The sequence below is a fragment of the Hoplias malabaricus genome, chromosome 5 (assembly GCF_029633855.1).
Source record: "Hoplias malabaricus isolate fHopMal1 chromosome 5, fHopMal1.hap1, whole genome shotgun sequence".
NCBI lineage: Eukaryota > Metazoa > Chordata > Actinopteri > Characiformes > Erythrinidae > Hoplias > Hoplias malabaricus.
This window is the reverse complement of record NC_089804.1, coordinates 16,388,395-16,412,097: the sequence shown is the minus strand read 5'-3', so window position 1 is coordinate 16,412,097 and position 23,703 is coordinate 16,388,395. Positions and strand designations below refer to the sequence as shown.

The following is a 23,703-nucleotide window of genomic DNA, read 5'->3' as shown; positions in this document are numbered from 1 at the left end:
CAATGCTTTGTTGAATATTTGGTGCATATTTTTAGAGTTTAAAAAGCCCATTGTGTGATAAGAGTGTGATCAAATTTGTCTCACTCTATTTTTTACAGTGCTGTGTGTGACGTGATGAACACACGTCAATGTCATTTACATTTTCAATGGCAGTGTTTAAATACGGGATGTACAGTAGCGCTTTGCTATTGTGTGTTAAAGTGTTGTGATACAAATATACTGTGAAAATGCCTTTAAATATTGCAAAGGATATTTCTGCCATATTGTCTGCCCACTCGGGTTCTCCACTTTCAAAAGTCTTCTAGCCCATTTATGGCCCGAACAAACAGTTTGGTTCATACAGTGTTAGGTTGAGGTATCCATTTTCACAGGCATTCATAATAAACAACGTTATCCAAATTTTAGATACCCCTGGTCAAATGACAGGCTTTTTTTTCTTTTTTTGTAATTTCAGAGAGTACTTAGTTAACACATCCTCAAAGGGAACACACTTCAACACGACACCTTTCTGCATGTCATAGTGCACAATTTCTACATAGCTGCTGAGATGAACATTGTGGGGGTGGGGGGTGGGGTCATAAATTGTGTACGTATATCAAATATTTTCTATAACCTCTGTACAGGCCATTTTCCCCATTATTTACGTTTAGCAAGTAAACAGAGGCCATGTGTTACAATGCGCGAAAGTGGCTAATTTTGACAGAGCATGCCATCTGACTAGGGGTGTCCCAACATTTGGTGTCCAATATGAAGCTTATACTAACCTAACCCTAAACCCAGCCCTACCCTAACATTACCTATAAGTACTCTCAGCCTAACTCAGAATTTACCCTAATCTTAACCTTAAAATCTGAACTTTTAGCCTTACCACTGACCCTAACCACAACCCATATTTTAACCCATATGTCTTCAGCTTAAAAGGTAATGGTTAACTTTGTGGGGACCACTTAGGCACAAGAAAGAAATGTCCCCAGAGTTTTGGTCCTCGCAACGTGAAATATTCCTGGTACACACCGTACATACACACACACGTGCGCGAGAATACAGAGAGACACATTTATGTCGCTATATGTGTGTCTTACCTTCCTGAACCTGGGCTGTAGCTGTGTATAACACGCTGAGGAGAAGAAGAAGAAGAAGAAGCGCGTGTACCCGCATCTCAGCGCCTTCACCGTAGAGCCGTCAGAGAGCGCGCGCTCATAACCGGCTAATCAGTCCTAGGCGCGCGCGCTCCTTTCACACCAGTCAGTCACCGCGCGCCGGTAATCCCGAGCCCCGTGTTTTTCACACGCGGGAGAGACCCGTACTGACGGCCTCCGGCTTCTCTCTGGAGGACTGACCGAGCGCGTTATCTCCTCCTCACCTGAGTTACAGGTATCAGTCGCCCGCGTGACACCCGCAAATCACAGCCCGGCTTTCGGTTTCGGCCTGCGCCTCTCCAGATCAGCGAAGGTGGCAGAAGCCATGTTGCTTTGACTCCGTTGAGGCTCTGAAGGCGTGATAGGGTTGAGTTTGAAGTTTGGGAGCGGAGAGAATAACAGGAGGATGGCGCTGCTCTGATCCCTCCCTCACTATCCTTCACTGACGCGCTCAGGGGCGGATCGATACAATGTCAGCGCCCCGATTCTTACGGTTCGGTTCTCGCAATAACGTATTATTATTATTATTATTATTATTATTATTATTATGTGGGTCTATAGGTGACAAAAATGTCTTTGTTAAAATGTGAAAATATACTAAATTAAACAGATAATTATAACAATAATTAATACACTATAAAATGTGTACCAGGAGGGTCATCTTTATATGTGATCATACAGATCATTTTTTAACGTTTGCAAGAGCAAAAGATTTCCAATGTTTTTAACTGATTAACTTTATTGTATTTTGTCAGTTGTAAACAAACTTAAAAGTTGACACCTGCAACAGACTCAAAGAGTTGTAACAGGCAAAATGAGACTGAATATATATATATATATTATATATTAACTGTCATGCTGCTGCAATGATGATAATAGCAAAGAGCATTGCAAAAAACCATTGTTCCACATTCTGTATGTATCAAGAAATGCAAGCTGAAGCTCAAAAAGCATGGAGAAAACCTTACATTAATTCTGTGAATAAACTCTTCAGAGTTCTCTGTGCACCAGTTCATCTCATATGGTCTGAAAGACAGTTAACCTACTGTGGACAGATGAGCCCATGCTTAAGCTTGTTTTTGGGGAAAAGGGTACATTGAGTTATCTGTGTCTAAGATGAATAGGATCATCCAGATTGTTATCAGTGATAAGTGCACAAGCCAACATCAACGTCAAGGTATGGGGGTTCATCAATGAACAAAAGTTGTGAATCATTTAGTTGAACAAAGCACCATGTGAAAATTTCATGATGAATGCACCAATAGAAATGTCCCAAAATGACTTATTATTAAGAATAAAAGAATAAAATCTTTTTACATTGACATTCATTGAAAGTTAAAAAGATTTTTTTCTTCTACTCTTAAGTTACTCTTTTGGAGACATGTGTTTTTCTTTGGACAGTGACAATATGGAACACTGATATGGAGGTGTACATTGTGATATAAGAGAGACATCCTGCCATCAATGAGAGGTCTGTTCCTGGGAAGTCCATGGTTATTTGAGCAAGACGAATTCCAGCTTCATTCTGTATGTGATACAACAAAATTGTATCGAGCAAGACTCGGCAAAAATATCACACTTCAAAAACTGCAACAATTAGTAACTTCATTTGGCAAATTATTTTTTTAAAGGGTAATTAAAAGGAAAGGTAACACAGTGGTAAACATACATCTGTCCCAAATATTTTGGAGTGTGTTGCTGGCATCAAATTCTGTGTATTTATGTTTACAATATATATGCTATGACATACGTTTTATACATATATAAACAGTGAAGTTAGTTTGGTGAATTTTTTTTTGTCCTTTTTGCCTGTTAAATAAAACTTTAAGACAATTAACAAATCACAGATTCTTGTTTTTTTATCACATTTGCTTCCAAACGTGTCCTGAAATAAACAATAAAAAAGCAATCTAAGACCCATTAAAGCAGAGTGAAGCTTCACCAGTTTTAAAAGTCATGTCTGATCCTAATATTCCTCATGTTTGCATGTTGTTTCTGTGCACTATTAATGCATATCCTCCAAATTTGAAGGCTTTCAAACCTTATTATATTTCTATTTTGTCAGAACAACAGATTTACAGCTACCGGGCATTCAATACCTTCTTTGTACTTGTATCTAAGCGTTCAGGAGGTTGAGTAAAATGCCCCATTTTCCACCCTACAGCAAGTGACAATACCGTAAAAGGGGGTGGGTAACCATTTCAAAGCATTTGAAGATAGGCCCGTTTTCAGTCTTGTTACATGACAGGAAGTACTACTGTTAACTGATATCAGTGGATAATATGTAGATGCCTGAAAGTTTTGAATGAAGGACCTAAACCTCCCCTGGTATGAAAGCTTTTATTGGAACTCACACAGAGTTAATAATTACAAACAACCAGGGGCCATGAAGAACATAAGTTTATAGCAACATTGAAAGCCACCTGCCATTGATAAGACAGTACTGATCAAGATTGTGTAGTCCTCACACCACTAGTACTCTATGAGCTATAGTGAAACACTAAGACTTTCTGGTTACAACACTGGCGTACACAGATGCACCCCAGAGAAGCAAGTGGTGCCCAGTTCTGTGTAGCTTCCCCCATAGAGAGTACAGTGAATCCCTGCTTGCAGAGGGGTCTGCATGGCTTTCTTGTTCACAGTAAAGAGCATCATTGTGTTCTAGCCATGTCAACAGCTAAAGCCCCCCATTGATGCATATAGACCAGTCCACCACAATGGCCACATTGTCAAGGGTCGAGCTGACTTCTGAACCCAGGCTAGGACTCGCACTGGTCACAACAAACTGGCCACTGTACGACGAGGAGCACAACACAGTCCACCGCTCAGATCTGGAGAGAGAGAGAGTGAAAGAGAGAGAGAGACACTCTGGTGCATCAAGGCCCTCATGATTACACATAATCACATTATTTTCCATTTGCACAAAATTCTGGCCTGTTGGAACATTGGGAATGCTCTGGTGGCACGCTTAGAGTGGGCTCTACAATTTAAAGAGGGAGAGAGAAGCAGACAGATGTGCAATAAAGGACTCGGACAATACTTTTAAAAGATGAAAATCTGACACTGCATTACATGCAAACAGTTTGACTGACAAAGTAGCAACTTACACTAATAAACACATCTGATGTTATCTGAATATCAAGATGAGAAAGAGATTTGACTTAAGACAGCTATCCTCTGACTTCCGAGGAGCACCACAAGTCCAGCAAATCTCTCAGAGTTTTATTCAGATGCTGGAGGTTTGTCTGCAACAGAGAAAGTGCTTGAAAATTCTCTTAGGCAGGCAAGATTCACTCATTTATTTTCTGTAACCATTTCATCCTGATCCCTGTGGATCGGAGCCTACCGGGAATTATGGGGCGTAAGTCATTTAGACACCCTGGATAGAGCATCACTCAGTCACTCACACAGCCAATCCACTTACCGTGCCAAGAACCCGGAACACCTGGGGGAAACCTACGTAGACACTAAGAGAACACAGCAAACTCCTCACAGGGAGTCACTTGAAGCAAGGACTGAACCCAAGGACACTGGAGCTGTGTGGCAGCGACATTAACTGCAGTGCCACCATGTGCCACACAAGTCCAGAATTAGACTTTTATAAAACCTTCTGTAATGTGAGGCTTTGTAAAAATGCCATTTGAGATCATTTAAAATCTGAAGACCTTAAAGACTGGACTGTCTTGTGAGTGATTAGAAAAGAATTCAGTCATTCAGACTGCTCAAGCTCTGTGGACTGCGAGTCCTCTACTGGCCAGAAAAGGCAACACAACTCACTGCATTACGCACAATGACAATCAAGTGATGTTGAACACCATCTTTTATTTCGATTAGTTACAAAACATAAATAAAATCAACAATTGAATTAGTTACAATTTTACAGTAGCTAAATCACCAGCAATAAAAGTTCTAGATTATTTTTGATCAAATAACCTTGAATCATTGGTGCTCAGTTTAGTAATACTGGGTCCCCTGGTATAAATCTCTAACAAATTTCAGCAAATAGACACTAGACTCTGAAAATGGTTGACTTACAGTTTTGCACATCAATTTAATTGAATTCAATTGCAAAAGTTACTAAAAACAAAAAAACCTTTCGAGAGTGTAGTCTTAGGGCTGAGCTGCAGCTGAGGCAGGGGAACTCCACACACAGAGCTGAGGACCAATGTGTCCCGTCATCAGGTAACTGCAGCTTCTTCAACATTGAGCAGTACATCATTTTACATTTTTTACAACCCCAGTTCAAAATACAAAAATAATGCTTTCTTTTAGATTACATTTTGGTAACACTTCAGGACAGGGCAAGTTCCCACGATTCCTGTCAGAAAAAGCAATGACGCGTGGCACACATGTACTTGACTCGACAGCACATAAACTCCTGGCGTTTAGCTATGTGCTATTGGGTTTACTGGGAAGATGTGGGCCGTGTGGTGGAAAAAGAAAAATCAACACAGACTTTCTAGAAACTGAGATAATCATAAAACACCCTACACACATGCCAAAGTCCTTCATTTTTTTCTTTTCTTTTTTTTTTAACATCCACAAGCTCAAGCATAGCATGACTTAACAACACAAAAATCAGTTTTGACTTCCTTTCTCCTCCTTCTCTAGTTCTGTAGAACATCACGTAAAGTCCCATCTGTCTCCTGCAATTCTGAAAATAATACACTTAAAAACAAACAAAAAAAAAACTGTTAGACATTACCATGTGCTCAACTCTAATGATCCTCTGTCAGCAGTCAATTTTTAAAAAATAACATTCATGAGCACTAAATATGCTGGTCACTTTTCTGTCACATATGCGCTAGCTAGGTGTCGAGTGGGACACAACGCCAAAAGGCTCACTTGTTGTTTAACAACTTCTCTCTCTGTCCAAAATAACATTTTCACGACAACTTTTTTTTTGTTTTGCATGGAGAGGTATAGAGTAAACATGTCTGTAAACAGTTATCAGGTGCTGACTGGGTGAAGCCGGACACTGCCGCCACAGTGTCACAAACTGGAACCCCATAATCTCAGGGGGGAATAGACTTTTACCATAGCTACTGTAAAAGGCAACACATTGTTGGGAGAGCCCAGGTGCAAAGTCTTCCACTCTTCAATTCTCTTGGCAGTTTTATTTGTTATCGTTCAAAGTACAAAGCAAAATCACGTTGTTTCATGTTTCATCTGATGAGGAATATTATATATATAGTCACTGTCCAATTAAAAACATGTATCTCCATTTTTGTGAGTTTACTACATCATTTGAGCACAGCAGCTGTCCTTTAAACTGTGTCAAAATTTCAAGATGAATGATGAACGAACCAATAGAAATGCTCCAAAATAAAGAAAAAAAAAAAACTTTTCTACTGAAAGTTTTTTCCATCTCCTGTAAAATTGCTATTTTGGAGATGTATGTTTTTCATTGGAAAGCAGCATATATGTATATGTATATGTATGTAAGTGTGTGTGTGTGTGTGTGGTGTGTGAACCCCATTCCCAGAAAAGTTGGAATGCTGCTGCTGTGCAAAATGTACATAAAACAGAATGATACACTGTGCAAATCATTTAAATCCTACAGTACAAAGACTTTTCAAATATTGAAACTGAGAAATAAATAAATCATACATATAATGTTTTTAGAAATATATGCCCATTTAAACTTGCCACAGATCAGTGAGACGACTGGGTTTAACAAGAGAGTGTCTCAAAGAGGCAGAATCTTCCAGAAGTAAAGCTGGAGAAGGGTTGTCCACTCTGTGAAAGGAACAATTCAATAATCAAGTTTCTCAAAATAATGTAGTAAAACACCTGGGGATTTCTTCATCTACAGCAAATGACATCATTAAAAGATTCTGAGAATCTATAGAAATCTCTGTGTCATATGCACTGACTAATTTTCCTCATGTAGCACTGCATTAAAAAAGACTGTAGCAGAGAGTCTCCTCACTTCCCAAACCTTTACAGAATGATATAAAAAGAAGAGGTGATGCAGTGGTAATTATGCACCCGTCACAACCTTTTTTAAAATATGTTGCTGATATCATATTCAAAATGGGCAAATATTTAAAAAGAAAAAATCTCTCAGTTGCAATTAAAACAGCCTTTTCTCAATTAATATAAGGTTTAAATGAGTTGCACACCATTACATTCTTTTTTTTTATTTACATTTTGTACAGCGTCCCAGGTCTTTTGGAAGTAGGGTTTGTATAATGTTGTCCGTGTCTTCACAATAAAGCGGGATAGTAGGATTACCTCTTCACAGTTGGGTGTGCCCGGAGGCCCATACATAGCTGTGCAAAACACACAAACACACAAGACTGAGCAAAGCATGCTGCAGTCAAAGCGTCACAAAAGCTCTAGTACTGCATGTCTTTATTATGGGATGCGGGTTAATGTTGTAAACTTCAGAGAAGTAGGGTTAGCTAATGAGAAACTGCAAATACTGCAATCGCATTAGCTACATTAGTTTGTACTCAAGCAGATGCCTCGGAGATCTGCTCTAGGATCCAGTGTAGAACGCTGGACTGAAATCTGAATTTAGACAGCTGACGCCTATTGGTGTTATTTTATAAAATCCATTACCTATTCTATAAAGTTTAGCACTATTAATCAATGTAAAATAGAAGAACATGAATAACATGCCTAATCCGTGCACTACACTGTACAACAGTGTTTATGTTGGCCTCATGAGTAAGAAGACGGCTGCCAAGTAACTGTTACCATGCTCGGTCCTGGAACATGCGGTTGCTGTAACGGTGTCATTTCCGCCTCGACGCTGGGTGAGACATTTTGTGCTATATTCTCTCAAAATGGCGCCTCACTTTTTAACATCTGGTTGTTGTCTCCGTGCGCATCTTGGAAAAATAAGCTTTACAGAAGTGCATCACAACAACACAGAAAAATTAATTCAGATATCAGTTACTAATTGCACTTTTTAAAAATCAAAAAGTCCTTTCAACAGAGCTGTTGATAAATGCAAACAAATCCATCTCCTTTTTGTCCTGTTCTTTCTGCTATATTTTTATATAGGGAGTCCAACTGTGTTGGATATAAATCTCAACAGTGCAGAAAGACACAGAGGATATATCTTAGGGAGGAAGAAAGTGAACACGCAGTCACACGCACACACACACACAAATACACACGTACACTACATAATTTACACACCCCACGCCCGTGCACGCTGACACTCCTAACCCCGTTCCTAGTTTTCTTTCTGTGCAAACTGTACATTAGAATTTATGTTCTGCTTTCACATTCTCAAAGTACAAACCTATGTTCTTCCTTCTTTGCTTTCTGTTTTCATGCTCCTATCCTTTGTGTCTTCACTTTCACCCGTGACTCACTGCTGTCCTAAAGGGAGGGCGGAGGTGGGGGGTGCTGGGTGGAGTTTGGCACTGGCTGACAGGGCAGATGAGGAGCAGCAGGAGGAACACGACGAATTTGTGGAGGGGCAAGAACAGAAGGTTGCTACACTGATGGCATCTTGGCCGGCAACCGTGGAGGCGGAGCTAGAGGCAGCAGTGATGCTGGTGGGCGGGGCCAGCAGGGGCCCTGTCGTGCTAATGTGTGTGGAGGAAGGGGCTGTGTGAGGGGGCAAAGGTGCAGGCACACTGGAGGCAGGAAGGCTGGAAAGTGGGGGGAGGGGCTGCAGCTGGTTCTGGGGCAGAAGCTGAGGCTGGCTCAGAGGCAGGGAACCCGGCAGGAGCTGCTGCATCTGCTGCAAGTGCAGCGGAGCCTGTCCATACTGCAGCGGCTGGAAGGCCTGGGCTTGCAGGTGGATGCTCTGCGGAGCCAGAGGAGTGATGGGGGCCTGTGTGGAGACTGGCTGGGTCTGGCCTGTGGCACAGGTCAGTGTAGAAAGACCGGGTGATACAGGGGCGTTTTTGGTGTTTAGGTTCGTTGTGGAGAACCAGCCTGGAGGTGAAGCCTGAAGACAGACATACACAAAAACATCCACATTAAAATAAGTAGTAGTAGACATTAGCTGCCACTGTAGCTGCTTTTTCATGATAAGTTTCGTAACTATCCTTTTCATTTCCATGTCAGCAACGTCAGAATATCTCTGACAGCAAAGTCAGGCGTCACCCTGGTTGAGAAAAGCTGACTAGCGTAGCCAGAAACAGTCTGGAGCTGTGCAACTAGATATGCACTACAGCATTAAAAGAGTGGTGTCCACCTGTGGCCCTGGAAGATCTTAGTCCAGCACAGTTCACTGAGCTCCTTTTTCAAGATGTGTATGAGCATGGAAATCAAAGAATACTGCTACTCTCCACCCCTCCCTGACCGGAAACAAACACCTATGAAGTGCATGATCTCATATTTACACTAGATTATCTGTATTTAGAATTATAATATATTTACAGATCAAATATTGGTTAAGTAAATAATATGTATTACCTCAGTGGCTTGATTCCAGCCACCCAACTCCTGCACTTGCTGAATCTGCTTGATCTGATTGAGTGAAGGTTTGGGTTGGGCAGGTCCGACGGCCTCTTTTGTCCAATCATCTACGAGCTTGTGCAGCTCATCCGTAAATGTGCTCTTCTTATTGGCAGAGGCTTGGGCTGGAGGACTTTGATCTGAAGTCACATGAAGGAAGCAAAGTTTTTAGTTAGTTACTTTCAGAGAACTACAAGTAGAGACTGTTCAGTCTTATAGACACAGTATCTTCCTCGGGATCTTGGTCCATACCTCTCCTGGTCGTCTGTGTGGAGGTTTTTTCAGGGTTGCACTGGGAATGCAGCCTACTTTGCTCTCCACCGGAGTAACTGCTGGACTGCTGAAGACTCCCTGAGAATAAGCAAACGTGTGTGTTTGTAAGTGTGTAAGTGTTTGGGGCATTTTGTGTGCATTTTGAACAGTAATCTTCCATTGAAAGGATATAGTCCAGGACTAGGCTTAATTCCTGTCTGAGAAACCACCTCTTAGAATCTCTTCAAGTTTAGAATTAGGCTACACCTGTGATGGCCTTTAACTACTTTCTATCCCAGAACTTATGCAATATTTAATAGTCGAAGAAAAAAAAAATTTCATTCATTCTTTTTTTTTTTTTTAATCATTTATTTATTTATTTGAATAGTTTGTGGATTTGCAGATGATTGTACTTTGAGGCAAGCTGAAATGAACTGATAATGAATTAAACCAAACCACTATGGTGAAGGCCTGTGCTGATGAAACACTTGTTTATGTATCGAAGGAAACATAAAGCTTATAAAGGTCTAAACAGAGAACTGAACCAGAGTCCTCACTATATTCAGGCTAGACCTAGATGACAGGGTGTGGGCAGTACCTTGGTGCGTGACCCCATTGTTGTCCATGTGAGAATGGGGGCGGGAGCGGAGCTTGGTTTTAGCAGTTCGTGGTCTGCGTGGAGAAATGGCTAAGGGTGCAGTGGGGAGTTGCGGAGTCCAAAAGAGTGGCAGAGGGTGCCGATGGTCCTTGAGGCTGCGCAGCTGCCTATAGAGGTCCTGGAGTTCTCGGTTCTGCTGAGCTTGGAGAGTCACCACCTCTTTGATGTGTCTGTGAAAATGCCACATCAGAGATAGTGAGAGGACAGAGGAAAGGAAGAATATGAAGAAAAGCATGGAATTATACATAAAAAAAATATTGTGGCTGGAATACAATTGAAAAAACAACAAAAATTAACACGAGTACAATCAGTGAAGGGCAGCACGGTGGCTCAGCAGGTTGGTGTCGCAGTCACACAGCTCCAGGGACCTGGACGTTGTGGGTTCGATTCCCGCTCCGGGTGACTGTCTGTGAGGAGTGTGGTGTGTTCTCCCTGTGTCTGCGTGGGTTTCCTCCGGGTGACTGTCTGTGAGGAGTGTGGTGTGTTCTCCCTGTGTCTGCATGGGTTTCCTCCGGGTGACTGTCTGTGAGGGGTGTGGTGTGTTCTCCCTGTGTCTGCATGGGTTTCCTCCGGGTGACTGTCTGTGAGGAGTGTGGTGTGTTCTCCCTGTGTCTGCGTGGGATTCCTCCGGGTGCTCCAGTTTTCTTCCACAGTCCAAAAACACACGTTGGTAGGTGGATTGGCGACTCAAAAGTGTCCGTAGGTGTGAGTGAATGCGAGTGTGTGTGTGTTGCCATGTAAAGGACTGGCGCCCCCCTCCAGGGTGTATTCCCGCCTTGCGCCCAATGATTCCAGGTAGGCTCTGGACCCACCGTGACCCTGAACTGGATAAGCGGTTACAGATAATGGATGGATGGATAGACAATCAGTGAAGAAAAAGGAGAAAACTTGACTGTGAAGTGTATTAGCCAAAATATACAATGTTTACATGCACACCAGGGGTCTGATATAGACTATTTCTTATAACAGAAAAAGTATTCTGCTGTAAAAGAAGAAATAAATGCTGATCAACCATAACATTACGACCACCTCTCTGTTTCTACACTCACTGTCCATTCTCATACAGGAGCACTTTGTAGTTTTATAATTACAGTCTATAGTCCATTTGTTGCTCTGCATACTGCCCTCCCCTTCCACCTTGTTCATGCAATGGTCAGGTCAGGACCCCTACGGGACCACCACAGAGCAGGTATGATGTGGGTGGTGGATCATTCTCAGCACTACAGTGACACGGATATTGAGGTGGTGTGTTAGTTTGTGTTGTACTGGTTCTAGGGGATCAGACACAGCAGTGCTGTTGGAGTTTTTAAACACCGTGTCAAACCGTTGTACACACTGTTAGACACACCTACCACGTTGGTCCACTTTGCAGATGTAAAATCAGAGACAGTAGCTCATCTGTTGCCGCAGAGTTTGTATTTGTCGTTTTCTAGTCTCTAGTTGGTCTCTTGTATCAGTGACACAGGACGCTGTCGGCTGGATAGTTTTGGTTGGTGAACTATTCTCAGTCCAACAGCGACACAGAGGAGGTTTAAAAAACTCCAGTTAGTACCAGCGCAACACACACTACAGACCACCACCACGTCATTGTCACTGCAGCGCTGAGAATGATGCAACTGTGGTATGGTCCAGTTTGCTAGACAGTGTTAGACTTTATCTAGGACACAGTGTTTAAGTAAATGTAGCTACTGGGATGCTTACTTCTCCCTCAGCTTATGCAGCTCTCTCCTTAGATCCTCATCCTCCACCTCGCTCTCATCATCACTGCTGCCCACTGGAGAATGTGTGTGGCTGCGTGAGGGATGGTGGCCAGGTACTGGAGTCCTCCTCTCCTCCTTTTCTCCTTCTTTCCCTTTCATTTTTCTCCTCTCTCTTTCCAAATCCGGAGAGACAGGGGAGCTGTCTGTGAGATGGTCGTCTCTCTGTTCAGCCTGTGTGACAGAGAAACGGCCCACTGTCCTTTGGACACCTCCTCCAATTGGAGGTGCCTCTGCTGGTGGAGGTGGGTCTACAGGCTGGATCACTGGGGTCACCTGAGGAAAAAAAAAAAGGACAAGTATATTGTAATCTACAGGTTCTTTATTAATACTCTTAATAGATGTATCAAAAATATGACATACACTCTAGAAACTAACACACCTGAGCCAAGCCATAAACAACATAAAAAAGCTGCTACAGGTTCACTAGCAACAAATTAATAACACCATCAGTAGACTGTTACGGCATTAGAAATTACAAAAAGGGGAAACTTTTAAGGTTGAATGAATACATAAATAGATTGCACCTGGAAAATAAACAGCTCAAGATTTATGGCCAAATTAGGGGCTGAAAAGAGAGTGTACCTGGAAACGTCCTCTGCGTGAGCAAGGCTGGATATTTGAGGGCATTTCTTTGTCCTCTTTCGCTCCCTGAATGCTTGAGTTACCATCTGCCCAGAAGAGGAAAGAAGACAGAGACACGAGGACAAGGCCAACACATAATCAGATGACAGGGAAACAACAGGTAAACAAGACACACAAGTACAAGCCCAACAAGTAAACAAATGGACGCACAGACATACAACAATGGACCAAAAAAAAAAAAAAAAAAAAAAGGAGTAAGTGTAAAATTCCACAGACAAGACAGAGACAAAACAAACAGGAGTAATGAGTTAATAATCACTGAAACACAACACACCTTCAGCATGAAATTTTCGACTTACAAGCTACCATGCATGTGTGTGAGATTACAATGCCCATTGTAAGCATGACAAAACACTCCTATGGTGCTCTTATTTGAAAAGAAAACTGTATGGCAATCTATAACTGCATTGATATGATTACTGACCCTATGTCATGCTGAAAAAGATGCATGGTGCAGTGGTAAATGGAAGTGAGGGAACTGTCTAAAAGTGAACATCAGTGACAAAACCAGTGTATGACATGTAGGGTTAAATAGTACAAGTTATGAATATCAAGAAAAATGTGCAATCCCTCCCCTCCCAATATCTCTCATACAAACACTCGCATTCATGCATCATACACCAGGTGCTAATATCAGCTGTAAGTGCCGCTCATGGTGGCACTGGATGTGGTGTGTGATGTCTGTGCACATTACAGGTCTATAGTGATTTCACTGCGTGTGTATATGGATACACTGGATCATGATTGATAAGTACTTCTACTGATATAACATAAATGATACAGTACCACATATACACACGTATACATTTTGAACATATATAGGCTGTAGGAATATATATGTTCTTGTATACCACAGATAACATGTAACTTTAGTGCGTAATGGTGATCCTATAATGTATTTAGACATGCAGGAAAATTAATTTAAAGGAAAACAAAAAATAACTTTCCAAAGCCTACCCAGGTAGCAAAGAACAGGATTCCATCTAAAGCAGCAGTGAAGTACTAGAGAACCACTGCAAGAATAAGCACTGAAAACAATTTGCAAGGCCTGATATTTGAGAAAATGATCATAAATTTATGTAAAATTCTAGTATTGAATGTCTTAGTGGTATTACCATGCTAATCTATAGGTCTATCAACCTCTTTGTATAAACTATAATACACATCCAGCTTGTTACAGTGAAATCCATACAGTTTTAAACCAAACTGCAAGTCGACTTAATTTGGGATTTACTATACGCTTTATAGCTTTGAGAGTTAAACTCAAATTCATCAAGTCAAACCTATGGAAAAGTGCTCACCTATTGGGCCAGACTGAGTTTGCACCTGCTCTCTTCTTCCAAGTGTAAATGAAGCAATACAAGTTAAAATTTATGGGTTCATGAGTCAAAACATTCAGTGAATATAGTAAATCTTAAAATTGCCTTGAGATAACGTTTACAGCGAGCTCAAAATAAATCGCAGGTGCAAACTTTACAGCATCTGGCCCATGGAATTAGAGAGGTGTCATTCAGTGAAGTGTGCTTTGGACCAGGCTGGCAAAGGCCCGGTTGGAAGGGAAGCCCAACTGTGCAGGCAGGTGAGGGGTGAATGGGTTGAGCTGAGCTTGGCTTAACTGCAATGAAAAAAAAAAAACTAGACCATCAAAGAAACTCCAGTTTCATCGAGCTCTTCTCTCCTATCTCACTCTCTGCTGTTCTTACCCCTGGGTAACCCATGCAAACCAATAAAAAGGAGCTACAACATAAAGTCAATGTACAGCAACTAAAAACAAGCGATGCTAAAAAGGTCAAATGTATCACTAGAAATTAATGTAGTGGTATCAGTAAGGACTGGGACAATGACAATAAAATCCCTAAGAAAATAACTAAGGGGAATGAAATTAATTGTTAATAGCTAAATCCCTATCTAGAAAGGTAAGGGTCAGCTACATGTGCTATATTACTTGTAATCTACACATTCAATTAACTTCCTAGCCCACCCACACCCCTCACTCGCTCTCGCTCTCTCGCTCTGTGCAGACGCTACCTTGCTGGACTCTGGGCTTCTTGAACAAGCTGGCGGAGTGGCGCAGTTTGCATGCCCAGCTTTTGAATTTGCGAGTCCAGGATTTCTTGCTAACAGGATTTCTGATACTAGGACATGTCAGGTTTAGGCCAAAATATCCACCTCCTGCATTGTGCTGCTGCTGTTGCTGTCCGGGCCGCAGGGGGATGGGCTGCTGGGAGGGGGGAGGCCACAGGACATCTCCAGGAGCACTGCTTTCAGAGAGGGAAGGGGCAGCCTGGGCACCATACATGGAAAGGAGTAGGAGGGGGAGATGTGGAGATGTGTCAGAAATGCAGTGACGGGAAAACACACACATATACACGGTACAAAAGAATGAAATGGTTAGTGGAGGAACAGAGTTATACAGTGATCCAATTCATAAAAACATGCTCGAACGTCAGCAAAAATATAGAAAAAAATACAGAGACGTAACCAAGATATTTACATAATCAACAAAATAAATACGCTTTGTGTTCCACTTTGCCCCATCCCAGTTTTCCCATTATGTGCCAACTAATTAAATTAAATTAGAAGAACCAACAAAACCACTAAGAACACTACGAAGCATGTGTCAGTGTCTCAGATTCTGTTTAACTGTTAAACAGACAGGTTTGCACGTTTTTATAGTTTCTCTGTTTGATTTCCAGTCACTATCAGAGGCTCTCCTTAAGGGGAGAGCAAAAGGTCAGAAACTCCATTTAGTAAATGTAAACAAAACCATGCTGAACACACTGCTGGTTCATGGACCTTGTGGTTATTTTACTGCAGAAAGTAACAGATGCAGTAGATCAGATTACCTCTAAAAGTCTTTGCTGTGTAACTGTATGTAGGAGTAAATGGCTGTAGCCTGTAATTAACTGCAATTAACTACACAAAGAGTAGTTATTAATTAATCACAATATCATCTAAAATCCCAGATATTAACATGTGCTTATTTAATGGTGCAACCAAAAAATAAAAGCCCTATTGTCTGCACTTCTTGTACTGTAATGGAGTGTCAATTAAAAAAAAAAAACCTCAAGATTCAGTGGCACATACAAGGGTCCCAGGCACAACTTACGAGGACTGTGGGTTCACCAGGTTGAGGCGGAGGTCCAGGTGCCAGCTCCTGTGGGTGGGACATGAGGGAGCAAGGAGGGGAGGATGAGGAAGCGGGCTGACACTCCACAGCAGTGGAGAAGGCTGGAGTGGACTGGGTCACATTCTCCTCTTCCATTCTTTCCTTTTCTCCATCTGGAGAGGTGGATGATGAACGGGGGGTGGTGGACGAGGTGGTACAGGAGGAGGAATGTGGGGAGGTGTCTGAGGAGGAGGCAGGAGGGGGTGAGAAAGCAGAGGGAGGCAGTGAATGAGACTCAGACGACTCCTCTCCCCCAGCGGAAACAGAAGCCGTGGCTGAGGCAGAGGCAGCGGCTTGTGTGGAAGCAGAGGCAGAGCCTGCTGATGTAGATCCGCTGCCACTGTACTCCTGGTACAGCAGTGTCCTCAGCTTCTCATCCAGCGTTTTTATGCGGTTGTCCACAAACTCAATTTTTGGGGGGCCCTCACTGTCCGATTCAGCCACTGAGGAAGGCTGGGCAGGGGAGGGTGTCAGTACATGTGCCAGGGGTGGCAGAGGGGTCTCCAAGAGTGGCAGAGGAGGCAATGAGATTTCAGATGGAGGCTGGAGGGGACCAGACTGGCCATCCTCTGGTATGCTTGCATCCCCTGTGGAGAGCTCTGATTCAGACTGCTGAAATGATGGCTGCTTCTGTACAGGTGGTGCCACAGGCTGAGAGGGCAGTGCCTCCTGTGGCACCTGTTGCATCATCGATTGGGGGTGCATTTGCTCAGCAGGTACCTGCTGTGGTATCACAGACTGAGCCTGGGCTCTGTGTTGTAAGGGATCTTGTGTCTGGAGGCCTTGCTGCGTCTGCATGGACAGCACTGTGGGAGCCTGTATGGTTTCTTGCTGCACATATTGCTGCATAGGGTTTGGATGCTGCTGTGCTGCGGCCTGTGTCTTCATCTGCTCCAGGCTGGCTTGCTGTTGGGGAGGGTGAGACAGTAAATGGGCAGTCTGCTGACTTACTGGTTGTAGTGGCGGTTCGGGCTGCCCCTGTTGTTGGGGTATCTGCTGCAGTACTAGCTGCTGCACCGGGTGCAAGGGGGATACTGCATGCTGGGCTTGAAAGGCTGTATACTGTGTGGTCTGTTCAAGTGCTGTGGGAAGACTGGTTTGGGCTAGAGGCTGGGGTATTTTTTCCATCAGCATAGGCTGAAGCAGGGCGTGTGGTTCTATGTGGCTAGGCTGAAGCTGTACTTGTTGATTTAGCTGATGCACTGACTGCTGTATTGTTTGTTGAACTGCCTGCTGTTGCTGCTGTAGAAGAAGCTGCTTGTGCTGCATCTGAGCTTGGTCAATACTTGCCATTGAAGGCTGTACTGACGGAGGCTCCTTCAGTTGATGAGGTGGGAGGGCTTGCTGAATTATCTCATTTTTTTGCATTGTAGGTACCGCAGCTGTGGGCAACTGCTGTTGCACTTGGTCACCAAGATTTAACCCAGGGGTGCTCTGAGCTGCGGAGCCAGAGAGAGCCTGCTGACTTTCAGACATGCTGTGCACAATGGCAACAGTATCTCCAGCTACTGAGGCAATGCTGAAGGCAGGTGTGGGGACAGGTTCAGTCACAGAATATGTGGCAGCAGGAAGGGATTGGGGAACTGGGGCTTGAATGGTGGTACCAGGAGCTGGCTGGGGGTTAGCTACTATGTCTTGAGGGGTTATGGCAGCGGCATCAGGAACAGACGGAGCAGTGGCTGAGGCTGGGACAGATACGATGGAAGTTGGGGGAGAAGGAGCTGAAAACGAGGAACACGGTGGAGACATGAGTCCAGGAAGGTTATCACTCCGCTGGGAAGCCTCATGATCCGAAGCTAAAGTAAGCATGAACGAATGGTTAGTATCAATACTGGAATCTCAAACTACTCAGCAGTAAGAACTATTTTTTATTTAAGTCTAAATAGGCTTCAACTTAAGTCCATTTCAAGGTTAACACTGCCTGTGTTAAGTACCTCTTCTAGCTTCTGTGGACTTAGGGCTCTGGGTCTCCCCTCCTGGGGGTGGAGAGGAGGCTCCTTGGTTGGACTGAGAATCACGATGACGAATTGTCTGGTTGATGAAGAATCTCCAGCGACCTACTGGAGAAGACTGAGGGGCCGAGTCCACTGATGGAGTAAGTGAGAAAGGGGAGACATTCAGTAATACTCCAATAAGGTAAACCTGGTAAAATATCTTACTAGAATCTGAAAACAAATTAACCAGGGTAATCCACTATTTAGAAATCCTTACCCTAAGCAAACTAAGCACTACTAACAAGACCAATCAAGACGCTCACCAGTTGAACTTGAAGGGGTGCTCACATGTAACTGTTCCATAGACCCAGACTGAGAGAGACAGAGAGAGAGACAGAGAGAGAGAGAGAGAGAGAGAGAGAGAAGAAATGGAACTCTCAAGAATTAACTGAATAATTTTTAATAATGAATAAAACGAACATATGGATAAAAGGTAGAGCAGCCAAACCTGTGACAGAGTGCTGAGAATCTCCTGTGCTTTCTTTACGATAGCCCTCAGGTCCTCTACGAATTTCTCTTTCTCTGAATCAAGGACAAAATCCTCTTCCACCTATGCCAGAAAATTTAGACATACCTTCACTCCACTAAAGCAAGTCAAAACATGCCAAAAAACGTTTGAAATAATTACTTTTAAAAGCATTTACAACTGAGTAAGTTAGGATACAAACGCAAATAAATCCTAATAGTATTTAATTTCCAATACATAAATTCAGAAAATGCTTTCAGCTGCTAAAATTCTTACCATGTAATCTGCTATGTCCTCAGGTGCATCTCCCTCAATATCAAACTTGAAAGTGACCATCTTGTTGCTATGGGTTTCCAGCTGACACTCGACCATGTTGTCTCCAGTGCTTGATACCTACCAAACGCATAAACGTACATTCTTTCTCAGTTTTTAGTTAAATACGCACTTTCTGTTTCAGCTAGGGTTTCTTATTGAACTTATTTCATTATAATGCTTTGATTACTGTGTATGTTAATGCAGACCTGCAGCATGCTTAGCTGGAAATGAGTGGTCCTCTCAGGCCGCTGGTAAGAAGATCTCCTTTGAGTCTTTACTCGCTCCAGTTTCCCATTGACCAGTAATAACTGAGATTCCTCTCCATTGGCTGGAGCAGAGCTGGAGGTAGTAGGTTGAAAGAAAATCAGAAAAGGGAACATTGACCCAACACTGAATTAAAGACAGAGGGCAGTAATAAATAAACAAAAATCAGCATGCAGTTTGTAGATAAACTAGAGGCACTAAAACACAAACAACTACACAATCCTTGGCTTTAATAACAAGTATCAATGAAAGTAAAACATAGGGAATCATACCCTGAAGAAGAATTTCGGTTTGTGGACTGATTTGGACTCTCCTGTTCATTTAAATTGAGACACAAAAACAAGTACATGCAAAAAAATCATGAATACAAACAATTTTAAATAAATTATATAACTGTTAAAAAGTCTAAAAAAGTCCATATAAAACATATCAAAACATTCTAATAATAGTGAGCTTGATTTTGTAAGTGTAGGGTCAAATTTGAGGGTGTTAAGCATTCCGAGTTTGATTAAAAGAATACAGAATAACAGCAAATATGTTAACCTTGTTTAGAAGGGATTACCATTACACCTTCTTGCCCTCAAAAACTACACAGGATTTCCAGTTATTCAGTTATAAAATACAGTGGTTACATTAACTGTGTGCTTTTGTACCTGAACAATGCCCAGCAATGCAGAGTCACAGTCTGCCAGTGAAGTCGGGGGAAGGGCAGGGCCATTAGAACCAAGGGACTGTGAAGCATTGACAGGAGGAGGGGAGGTAGGAACCATATCTGTTAGAGAGGGCTGGCTTTGCAATGCCTGAACTGATGCAGGGAGTTCGGAAGCTGGGGGAGCAGACTGTATGTTTGTGAGAGTGTGGAAGGAGGTATGGGATGGACTGGAAGGTACTTGTTGGGGTGGAAATTCAGCTTGTGGGTAAGGTGCCTGCACAAATGTGCCTTGGGCCTCAGCTAGTGTCTGTGTGTGCGAGTGCGCCTGTGTTTGGGTGTGTGTCTGTGTGTGGCTGTGTGTCTGCGCCTGGGTGCTTGTCTGGGTGTGAGTGTGAGCAGGGAGTAATGTTTGTGGCTGGTGTTGTGGAGAAGGTGGTGGACCTGCTACAACCTGGCTGTAAAGCGGGGCTGTCTGAACTTGTGTCTGAGGAGCCTGACTTGAAGGGCCTACAGGGTGCATGGCCGATGCTAGTTGAGGTGGCTGCTGATTAAGGTCTATCGGCACTGCCGCCTGCTGCGATGGAAGAGGCTGCTGCACAGATGACAAAACTGGTTGCGCCTGAAGCTGTGGTTGTGCAGGCTGCTGCTGCACTTTGTGAATTTGCTGTATCTGTGGTTCATAATGTTGAGAAACTTGAGATTTTATGGGTGGAAGGGGTTGCATGACAGTTTGCAGCGCCATACTAACTGGCTGTTGCTGTGCCTGTAGGACAGGCTGAGTGTGTGGCTGGAGTGGAATTTGAGATGTTGGCTGCAGATACTGCTGTGTGGTAGTCAGGGTAGTGGGCACTACACTAGCTGAAGTTGCCACTGATACTGGACATAGTCCTGTTTGGTGATACTGCTGAGATGGCAGTTGATGCTGTTGTGTACCATGTCTAAGGTCCATCTGAATGGGCTGAATAGCCTGCTGAACCAGCTGTGGAGCTTGAGCATACTGCGCTGACAGCAAGGTAGAAGGGGCCTGTATGTGGCTTGCTATTTGAGCAGCTGGAAGTACTGGTGGGACTTGACAAATGACTTGCGTTGGAATACTCTGTCCCTGTATGACCATTTGAGCCTGTGTCTGTGCTGGGACAGTATGGGTCTGTATTTGAGACTGTACAGGTGCCTGAGCTTGTGCTGGAGTTTGGATTTGTTGAGTGGCTTGAGGAATCTGAAACTGGGTGGCTTGAGCCAGTCCTAGAGCTGGAACTCCAGACTGTGGTGCCGAGTGACTTTGAAGCTGCACTGGGATTGGACCTTGGAGTTGCGGAGCAGGATCACCTTGAGTCTGATGTGGGATTTGTGGTTGAGGATGACCCTTGGATGGAGTAGCGATAAGTTGCGGAACATGTACTGGGGTTTGCAACTGACTTGGGATTTGGGAGCTAACCATTTGTGACGCTGCTTGTCCAACAACTGGTGATTCCACTACAGATGTTCTAGGTTGGGGCTGTGAATGAACAGTTTGTGGCTGAATGAAGGCTTTTTGCTGTAGCTCTATTTGCTGTTGGGTAAGATTTGTGTGTGTCTGATGAGGTGGAGATGTGATCTGTTGTGTCATGCCTGGCACTATCTGACTGATTTGTTGTACTGTCTCGAGCATTACTGTTTGTTGTGGAGCACTGTGTTGCTGTCCAATGGCTACTTGCTGGTCCAACTGTTGCTGCTGCTGCTGTTGCTGCTGTTGTAGTAATAAGGCTTGCTGCTGTAGCTGCTGCTGTTCTTGCTGTTTGCGTAGAGCCTGCTGCTGCGCAGTCTCAAGAGTGACCACATTTTGTTGTCCAAGAACTTTTTGTTGGTCCAACTGCTGTTGCTGCTGTTGTAGCAACAAGGCTTGCTGTTGTATCTGCTGCTGCTCTTGCTGTTGCTTAAATAGAGTCTGTTGTTGTTGGTGTTGTAGTAGTGCCTGATGCTGCAATTGCTGTTCTATCTGCTGGTGTAGAAACACCTGCTGCTGTTGATCAATCAGAGGCTGGAATGCTTGTTGCTCAGTCTGTTGCGGTAGTTGAGACTGTGGAGGTTGTTGCTGCAGTATAGGCTGCTGCTGTTGCTCAAACTGTTGCTGTTTTTGCCGCAGCAAAGCTTGTTGATGTTCCAATTGTTGTTGCTGCAAGAGGGCTTGTTGCTCCAACTGTTGTTGCTTCTGTTGGAGTAGTGCTTGTTGTTGCTGCTGTTGTAAAAGAGCTTGCTTTTGTTGTTGCTCCAGCTGCTGCTGCAATAAAACATGCTGTTGCTGCTCTATCTGCTGCTGTTTTAAGAACGCCTGTTGTTCTAATTGTTGTTTCATAAGAGCTTGATGCTCAAGCTGCTGCTGCTGTAATAGGGTTTGCTGTTGTTCTAACTGTGGTTGCTTTTGTTGTAGCATGGCTTGTTGCTGCTTTTCAAACTGTTGTTGGTGTTGCAATAGAGCATGCTGCTGTTCTAACTGTTGCTGCTGCAGTAACGCTTGCTGTTGCTCCAAATGCTGCTGCAACAGAGCATGCTGTTGTATTTTCTGTTCCACCTGTTGTAAAATGGCCTGTTGTTGGTCTATTTTTTGCTGTTGCTGTAATGTCTGCTGCTGCTGTTCAATGTTCTGTTGAGCTGCAGCATTTTGCTGTTGCTGAAGCAGTATCTGTTGCTGTTGTTCCATTTGCTGCTGTATAACGAGCGCCGCGTGCTGTTTCTCCACAATTTGTAATGGTTGAGTGGTCGACTGCAGCACTGTCTGCTGTTGTAGCAAGGCCTGTTCTTGTGGTTCAGTCTGTCGTGGTATATATACCTGTTGATTCTGTTGTGGCTGCAGTAACAACTGTAAGCTCTGCTGCTGCTGCTGTTCCAGTAAGGGTTGATGTACTGTCACTTGCTGTTGAACTGCTGGTTGAATAACGGCTTGCTGTTGCACTCCCCCAGGATGCTGTGCGAATACCTGTTGCTCTATTTGCTGAGGGTGAGTGAGAGTCTGCTGTTGCTGCTGTGGGACATATGGCTGCGGAATTGCACTTGAAAGCACCTGCTGCTCCTTCAAAATCACTTGAGGTTGTTCAATCTGCTGAGGCTGTAACGCTGTCGAAGCTGGAGGCTGTTGCACCAACATGCTCTGCTGCTGAAGCTGGTCCATTTGATGTTGTAAAATAACAACTTGTGGTTGTGTTTTTACGTCTGCTGCTTGTGAAGACGGTTGCTGTTGTAGCAATGTAGTCTGTGGATCTACCATCTGTTGTGGTGGAACTGCAGTTTGTTGGGCCACAATTTCAGGCTGCTGCAAAGGCGCAACATTAGGCTGAGGGTGTTGTGTTTGCGGTATCATGCTACCCAATGACACTCCAGTGGGATCCCCAGCAGACAATACATTAATGGGCGCTGGGGGTGAGATGGATGTTAGGTATGTCTGTGACTGTATGAGAGAAGCATGAGGGGTTGCTGCCTCTCCTGGCTGATGAAGTGGCATTTGTGGTATATCTGTTGGGTATTGGGCAAGGGACTGCATATATGTGTAAGTATAGCAATGATTGAAGAGAGTGAAGAGTGAAAATGGTGAAAAGAAGAGAAAAGAGCATAAGTAAGCATTAGTATGGGTCACTAATCATCCAAGGGTAACAGGACATTAACAGTTCTAGTGCATTCCATCAGCAAGTTTCTAATATCAGTAGCATTACATTTTCTAATTCATAACACCAGCTTAATAAAGAATTATTAAAGGGAGATTGTAACCTTTAAATTTGCTAATTAAACCTTTAATAAAAATGTTAAAGATTAGGCATCATGGAACTCGGAAAATCATGCATATGGTAAATCTTCCATGGTTTTTACACTGCCATGCTGACGTCTATGGTACCAATAATTAAATCATTTAAGACCACGGTTACTGCTAACCTAAGCTAATGTTTTAGTAGCTGAAGTGTAAAAAGACCTTACACGGTGCTAGACATGGTTCTAAT

General features: G+C 43.3%; 2 protein-coding genes across 3 annotated transcripts in view; both read right to left on the bottom strand.

Annotated features, from left to right (window-relative positions):
- The window catches only part of erbb3b (erb-b2 receptor tyrosine kinase 3b), a 30,869-nt gene extending 29,485 nt beyond the window's left edge, over window positions 1-1,384 (bottom strand). Inside the window, exon 1 of the mRNA XM_066670263.1 lies at window positions 1,083-1,384. Within this exon, the coding sequence (XP_066526360.1) occupies window positions 1,083-1,158 (76 nt within the window). The 5' untranslated portion in view covers window positions 1,159-1,384. The remainder of the gene's footprint in view (window positions 1-1,082) is intronic.
- A 3,587-nt stretch (window positions 1,385-4,971) lies between these two features.
- Window positions 4,972-23,703, bottom strand: part of wnk3 (WNK lysine deficient protein kinase 3) — a 55,900-nt gene continuing 37,168 nt past the window's right edge. The window contains exons 11-25 of one of the 2 annotated variants that reach the window (XM_066670124.1): window positions 19,740-23,246; window positions 19,359-19,399; window positions 19,029-19,161; window positions 18,784-18,900; window positions 18,490-18,591; window positions 18,305-18,353; window positions 17,982-18,134; window positions 15,988-17,843; window positions 14,907-15,162; window positions 12,819-12,904; window positions 12,178-12,509; window positions 10,417-10,646; window positions 9,819-9,917; window positions 9,525-9,706; window positions 4,972-9,054 (exon numbers count right to left, since the gene is read on the bottom strand). In XM_066670124.1, coding sequence (XP_066526221.1) covers window positions 8,467-9,054; window positions 9,525-9,706; window positions 9,819-9,917; window positions 10,417-10,646; window positions 12,178-12,509; window positions 12,819-12,904; window positions 14,907-15,162; window positions 15,988-17,843; window positions 17,982-18,134; window positions 18,305-18,353; window positions 18,490-18,591; window positions 18,784-18,900; window positions 19,029-19,161; window positions 19,359-19,399; window positions 19,740-23,246 — 7,731 coding nt within the window. In that variant the 3' untranslated portion in view covers window positions 4,972-8,466. The remainder of the gene's footprint in view (window positions 9,055-9,524; window positions 9,707-9,818; window positions 9,918-10,416; window positions 10,647-12,177; window positions 12,510-12,818; window positions 12,905-14,906; window positions 15,163-15,987; window positions 17,844-17,981; window positions 18,135-18,304; window positions 18,354-18,489; window positions 18,592-18,783; window positions 18,901-19,028; window positions 19,162-19,358; window positions 19,400-19,739; window positions 23,247-23,703) is intronic. The other variant, XM_066670125.1, reaches the window with a different exon arrangement.